This window comes from Elephantulus edwardii, unplaced genomic scaffold (assembly GCF_000299155.1).
Source record: "Elephantulus edwardii isolate Elephantulus edwardi_28Jun2011 unplaced genomic scaffold, EleEdw1.0 scaffold00184, whole genome shotgun sequence".
Lineage (NCBI taxonomy): Eukaryota > Metazoa > Chordata > Mammalia > Macroscelidea > Macroscelididae > Elephantulus > Elephantulus edwardii.
In genome coordinates, this window is record NW_006399934.1 from 4,570,689 (window position 1) to 4,578,022 (window position 7,334).

At 36.7% G+C, this 7,334-nt stretch overlaps 1 protein-coding gene across 1 annotated transcript; it reads left to right on the forward strand.

The window, feature by feature from the left end:
• Positions 1-424: 424 nt before the first annotated feature.
• LOC102846854 (olfactory receptor 14J1-like) lies at positions 425-1,375 on the forward strand. Its single transcript, XM_006896292.1, has one exon. It carries the CDS (start codon positions 425-427, stop codon positions 1,373-1,375), a length of 951 nt encoding a protein of 316 aa, XP_006896354.1.
• The last annotated feature ends 5,959 nt before the right edge of the window (positions 1,376-7,334 follow it).

Here is a 7,334-nt window from a genome sequence, read left to right on the forward strand (position 1 = left end):
CAGCTGCTCTGCAGGGGAAGTTGTGGCACTCTGCTTCTCTAAATTCTATGGGGCAGTTCCAAATTGTTCTATAAGGTAGATTCAAGTGAGAATTTGACTCAGGGGCAATGGCCCTTTTCCTTTTATTTCCTATGCCACTGAACGCATGTATAGTCTCCTTCTCTTGGTTTATAATGATTGACATGAGCATTTATAATCTCTCTATCCAGTGCTTTTTATGACTACTAAGTCAGTCATTCAACATTGCTTAACATAATTATTAGTATTTGAAGCTGCTGTACACTTACAAGGATGAACCAGACCAGCATCTTATATTCACTTAAGTAGATGGATTCTACTGTTCCATAATAAACATTATAAAATTTTTCATTATATGGGTATTTCATTTTGAAGTCAGCATCTCTTTTGGAAAGAGGGACAGAATATGAGTAATTTCACAACTATGAGTGGATTTCTTCTCATGAGTTTTTCTGGCAATGTTGTGGTAGAAATGTCTCATGCTTCTCTGTTTTTAGTCTTGTACTTACTAGCTTTAACTGGAAATATTCTCATTATCACAGCAGCTTCCATAGATCACAATCTTCACTCACCCATGTATTTCTTCCTGAAGCACCTCTCCTTTTTGGATCTGTGTTATATTACTGTGACTGTACCAAGGTCCATTCGTGATTCTTTTATGCACAGTGGCAACATTTCCCTATGGGAGTGCATGTTGCAGTATTTTGCATTCACTGCTTGTTGTTCTGCTGAGGTAGCCATGCTCACAGTCATGTCCTATGACCGCTATGTGGCCATCTGCTTTCCACTGCGCTATGAAATCATCATGGATGTCACCACCTGTGTTTATGGAGTCTTAGGAGTCTGGATCTTTGGGGTCATTGCTGGAGTCATGCACACAGCTGCTACTTTCTCCATCCACTTCTGTGGTCCCAATATAATTCATCAGTTCTTCTGTGATGTCCCTCAGCTCCTAAAACTGTCTTGCTCCAATGACTACATCAGTGAGCTTGGAGTCCTTGCTTTCCTGGCTGTGGCAGCATTTCTTTGTTTCATCTTCATTGGCTTCTCTTACACACACATCTTTTCTACCGTGCTGAAGATCCCAACTGCTGAAGGTAGAGCCAAAGCCTTTTCCACCTGCCTGCCCCACTTATGTGTTGTCACATTATTTTTCTCTACTGGAGCTTTTGAGTTTCTTAAAGTTCATTATGACTCTCCTGGTGGACTAGATTTTTTGCTTACTGTTCTTTATACCATTTTGCCTCCAACACTTAATCCAATCATTTATAGTCTGAGAAACAAGGCCATGAAAGCAGCTCTAAGAAAAGTTTTAAAGAAAGTAAAATCTATCTGTTTTCATGGGACACATCTATAAATTCTTGATTGGGAGAGAGACATACTTATGCTTACTGGGATGTTTAACAAAGCCAATTAAACAGTGAATGCTAAATAAAGAATTAATAATAAAGAAGGTAATGTAAATGAACTATTTTTGAGTAATATAAACACTGACACATAATTACATACAAGTAACTCATGTTAATAGCGTGGATTTAAATTTTACCCTACAAAGTCAGATGTAGAAAAATAGACATTTCTTTAGTTTCGTAGTTTTCAATTTAATTTCTCTTTCCTATCTGCTTTTATCCCTTGAAAGAGGATGTCATGCTTGGGAAGGTGGAGGATCAGAGAAAGAAAGTAAGATCTTCAACAAGACGGACTGACACAGTGACTGCTCCAATGAGTGCAAGTGTGTTTGAAAGTGTGACGATGCCACAGGTCAGGGTTCAGATATGTTATTCATAGGGTGCTATGATCATTTTCAACTCGATAGCATCTAACAGTGACAGCAGCAACATCTCCTTTTATCAGGGAGTCAGACAACTAAATCAATTTCATACTTTCCTCACTGTTTTCCTGAGCTGCATTGCAGTTTGGAGTATTACATGGTATAAAAGCTTTGAGGAGGGTCATCTCTATGTTATCATAGAATTTAGAGATTCATTAAAGTTTCATTCAGCAAAGGAAACACACTCAGTATGTTCAATCTGTGATACACAAGTGTCATCTTAAAAAGCTACATTACATCATTTACTTTGTTTCTTTGGGTCCTTCAATACTCCTATAGGTGGATTATTTAAATAAACAACAATCTAATAAAGCATCTGAGATAAAGGTTGTCCAATCAAAAAATGAAGGAAGGAAGAAATAGAGATAATAACCATTAAGACAAAATATGTTAGGAAAATATTAAATAATATAAAAGAACAATATATTATAACAAAAGAAAGGTACATTGAAAGAAAATAAAATATTGTATAAGTTATAGTGATTCAGATTTCAAGCACTGTAGATAAAGCAGCAGATATAACAGAAAGAAAACCAGAATTACTGAACTGATAGATCAAACCAAGGCTTTCTCTCCAGAATGGATAAAAAGAAATGCAATTATTTTAATAACTAATGAAAAATGAGTGTACCAAAGAAAAGAAGGATGCTGAATTTATTTAAGATTTCCCCCAGAAAGATCTATTGATCAATTTGGGCAATCTTGGAGGAAGGGGTTTATTCACAATATTTAGAGAAATAATTTCCAAGCCTTTTGATATAATAAGTACACAGGTCTTTAGGCTTGAGAAGCACTTTGACTTGACACGTTAATAATTTTTAAAATTTGCTATTAATAATAGTCATTATAATAATTTTATAATTATAAAGTTATTAATTATAAAGGATCACATGATTCCCAAACTCATATGGAAATGCATAGTTGGGCACAGAACAGAGATCTGAGAAATTCTTGAGAATAAACAAGTCTGTCTTAGGAAGAGTGAAACCAATCTTCTCCTTGGAGGCAAGGAATTTAAAGCTCTGTCTCACATACTTTGGGTATGTGACCAGGAGAGACAGTGCTTTGGAAAAGGACCTTAAGCTCAGAAGGGTGAAGGGACAGTGCAGGCAAGGAAACCCTGGAAGAGATAGATTGATACAGCAATTGGGACAATGGGGTTAGGTGTGTCAAAGTCAGAGTTCAGGACAGAGCAGGCTTCAGAGCTGTTGTACATAGGGTCACTATGAGTTGCAGGCAACTTGATGGCACACAACAACAACAACAACAACAACAACAGAAGAGTGACAAGACTAAGGAGTAATGTAATCCTCAGAATACCTAAGATCAAAAGGAAGCATATGCCCAAGGACTAAGTTCAGAAGACAGGTAAAGTAAGGATATGAAGAATAGAAAATGGAAACATAGGGAGGAAGTGGGATAGATGACATTACATTGTGGAGATTCTAACCAATGTCAGAAAAAAGAAAATGTATCATTTGTTGGATGGAAAGTCAATTTGCTTTGCAAACTTTTACCCAAAATGGGCTTGAATTGTTGAATGGAAAAATGATCTGTGCTGTAAACTTTCATTTCATTCACCATAAATATTTTTAGAAAATTATGATCTGATGGTCATCTGAATGTCTTCCTTTGTGAAGAGTCTTTTCATGTCGATTGCCCATTTTGTTATTGGATTATCAATCTTTTTCTTGTGGAGTCCCTGTAATATTCTAGAAATTTTAGCTATGAGGCTCTTGTCTGAGATGCCATTGCCAAATGTTTTCTCTCAAGCTGTAAGCTTTCTTTTCACCCTGTTCAAAAAACTTTTTTTATGTGCACAGAAACTTGATTTTTAGAAGGATGCATTTGCCTATTTCATCCTTTCCTAGTTGTACATTTCTTGCTGTATTTGCAAACTTATTTATGCCATAGGATAGGGCTTCTAAGTTTGGGTCTCATTTTGTTTCTTATGATCCTTATGGTTTTAGGTTTTAGCCCTAGATGTCTGATCTACCTTGAGTTGATTTTTGTGTATGATGTGAGACGTGGATCCTGTTAATGCAGTTTAATGCAGATAGATGTCCAGTTTTGCCAAGCACCATTTGTTGAAGAGGTTGTCATTATCCCATGAAGAAATTTCAAAAATCACTGGCAATCAGAGAGATACGAATCAAAACAATAAAAACAATAATGAGATACCATTTGACCCCAGCAGCAGCACTAAAGATTAACAGAACATAAAGCAATAAATGTTGGAGAGGATGTGGAGAGATGAAAACTCTCATGTATTGCTGATGGGATTGTAAAATGGTAGTAACAATCTGGAATGCAGTATGGGGTTTTCTAAAAAAGTAGAACATAGAAATCCCATGTGACTGAGCTGCTGGAAATATACACTAAAGAGATCAGAACTAAGACAAGAACAGAGGTGTGTACACTGATGCTCACAGTAGTGTAATTCACAGTAGCAAGAAAAATGGAAACAGCCCAAATGCTCATCAACAAACGAATTGAGAAATTGTGATACATTTACACAATGGAAAACTCTGCAGCATGAAGGAATAATGTTTAGTAAAATACTATATAAGAGGGTCTAGTGAGTATTATACTGAATTAAATAACTCCATCTCATAAGGACAAGTACTGAATAAAACCATTCTTGTGAAAATAGAGGGATAGCTGACAAATATGTATATCAATGTTCAAAAGGGGAAGAAGAAAAGGAGAAGGAGGTGGAAAAGGGGAAAGGGGAGAAATGACTAGGATAAAAGAAGTTAGTGGGTAGATTGAAAGGTGAAGGAATTAGAAAGATTCAACAGAGACTGAAAAAACAGCGTGATATTAGGCATAGATGACTAGGAATTAATTATATAAATACAATGCTTATGAGTGATTATAGAAGACACAAGGTCTATTAACAATTGTAAGAAAACCAATTTGAAAATCAGTAGAAAAATCTTTGAATTGTCCAGGATAGGGTCTGTACTTAAAGAAAAATATAGAAAAAAATTTACAACTAAAACAAATGATAAAAATAATTTTTTTCAAATAACATAATTGTGTTATAACAACATCAATGCTCATCTGAAACAGATAAAACTATGAAACTTTGTATTTCTCTGATAAATTATAGTCAGTATAAATGATAGTTGAAGAAAATGGTTAATCAGATTAAAGAAGAAAAACCAATTTAAAATTAGGATAACCACCTGGCCTACTGCCTGGAAGAGATCTATATTTGTTCCCATTCCAAAGAAAGGCAATCCGACAGAGTGTGGAAATTATCGAACAATATCATTGATATCACATAAAGATTCTTCTGAAGATTATCCAAAAATGACTGGAACACCACAGAGAACTGCCTAAAGTTCGGGCTGGATTTAGAAGAGGCTGTGGCACTAGGGATATTATAGATAATGTCAGATGGATCATGGCTGAGAGCAGACAGTACCAGAGGAGTGTCTATCTGTGTTTCATTGACTATGCAAAGGCATTTGTGTGGATCACAACAAAGTGTGGCTGGCTCTGAGGAGAATGGGAATCCCAGAACACTTGATTGTGCAAAACTTATACTTGGACCAGGAGGCAGTTGTCAGAACAGAGCAAGGAAACATGGCATGGTTCAAAACTGAGAAGTGTGTGCGTCAAGGATGTATCTTATCTCCATATCTTTTCAATCTATATGTGGAACAGATCATCTGGGAGGCTGGGCTCTATGAAGAGAAGTGTGACATCAGGATTGGAGGTAGACTCATTAACAACCTGCGTTATGCAAATTATACAACCCTGCTTGCTGAAACTGAGGAGGACCTGAAGCGCTTGCTGCAGAGAATCAAGGACTGCAGCCTCCAATATAGATTGAAGCTCAACATTAAGAAAACAAAGACTGTCACCACTGGGCTGATTGGCGGCATCATAATGGATGATGAAGAGATTGAGATTGTTGACAGCTTCAGTTTGCTTGGCTGTACAATCAACACTCTTGATACTAGAAGCCAGGAAAGTAAAAGATGAATTGCATTGAGAAAGTCTGCTGTCAGAGACCTCTCCAAGGTACTAAGGAACAACAATGTCACTCTGGAGACTAAGGTGTGCTTGATAAAGACCATGGTCTTCACAATTACTTGCTATGCATCAGAGAGTTGTTCAATGACTAGGGATGATAGAAGGAGAGTTGATGACTTTGAACTTTGGTGCTGGAGAAGAGTATTGAATATACATACCATGGACTGCTAGGAGAACAAACAAGTTCGTCCCTGGAGGCAAGGATTCTGAAGCTCCATCTGACATACTTCGCACATGTTGCAAGGCGGGATCAGTTCTTGGAGAAGGATGTCATGCTTGAGAGGGTGGAAAGACAGAGCAGGAGAGGAAGATCCTCGATGAGATGGATAGACTTTGTCACTGGGGTGATGGGGATAGGTGTATTGGAGAAAATAAGATTGGCAAGAGATACAGCAAAGTTTAGTGTTCTTGTACATTGGGTCGCTATGAGTCGCAAGTGACTTGACAGCACATAACAACAACAAAAAGTAGAAAGCTAGACAGGCTTTGGAAATTGTAGTACATTCACACAATGGAATATTAGCACACAGGAGCAATGAATTTTTAAATTATTACCTAACTTGGGAGTGACTGGAGAGCATTACACTGATTGAACTAACTCAGTCTCAAAAGGATAAATACTGTATAAAAGCATTATTGTAGAATGAGTATAAGGATCCAAAGGGGGAGGGGAAGGTGGAAGCACATGGGTGAGGATGTGCAGGGTTGGGGCATTAATCATGGGTCACGCGATGGGTGGTGAGGTGAGGGAATTGGGAAGTATGTGGTGTGAAAAACAATATATTCAAAATTTGTAAGTAAAGTAGTATAAAAATAATGTAAAATAGAATGTATATGAATGATTGCATGAAACACAATGTAAATGAATGAAACTTACTATAAAGGTATTTTTGTTGATTGTGGTCCAGTATGACTCGTAGGGAATCCATGAGTAAATTGCCTAAATGCCTTTCTATAACTATCGTTGTTTCTCCAAGTTCATAGAAATTTCATAGGCATGTGGTTTAGGAAGTAGATGACATACTTGCTTCCAAACCTGTTTTACAACTGCGAGGTCAACCAAACACTGTTCACATTAAGAAACCATTATGGCATTTCACACCTCAATGGCACAAGGTTCAGCATCACAGCAAACCCAGATTACTTCAGTACAGCAAATTAACAAGGAGTGATGTACAAAGTAGAAGAATGTTCCTCCAAAATATAATAACACTAGTCTCACTTAACAGTGGTTAAGTGTTGTCAGGTTGAATACAACTCATAGCAACCCTATGAATAAAAGATCTGAATTCTGTTCTAAAATTAACATCATTTCTTCATGTTGATAGAGGTTTGTTTTTGTTTTTTTTTTAATTTTTTTTCTATATTTTATTAATTTTCATAAACATTTACAGAGATTTTGGGTTTCCATTCATTCCTTGTTGCACTATTCTCTCTA

Bases quoted from the DNA above. Each gene is read 5' to 3' on its own strand.
- LOC102846854 (XM_006896292.1), top strand. From the start codon at position 425: ATGAGTAATTTCACAACTATGAGTGGATTTCTTCTCATGAGTTTTTCT.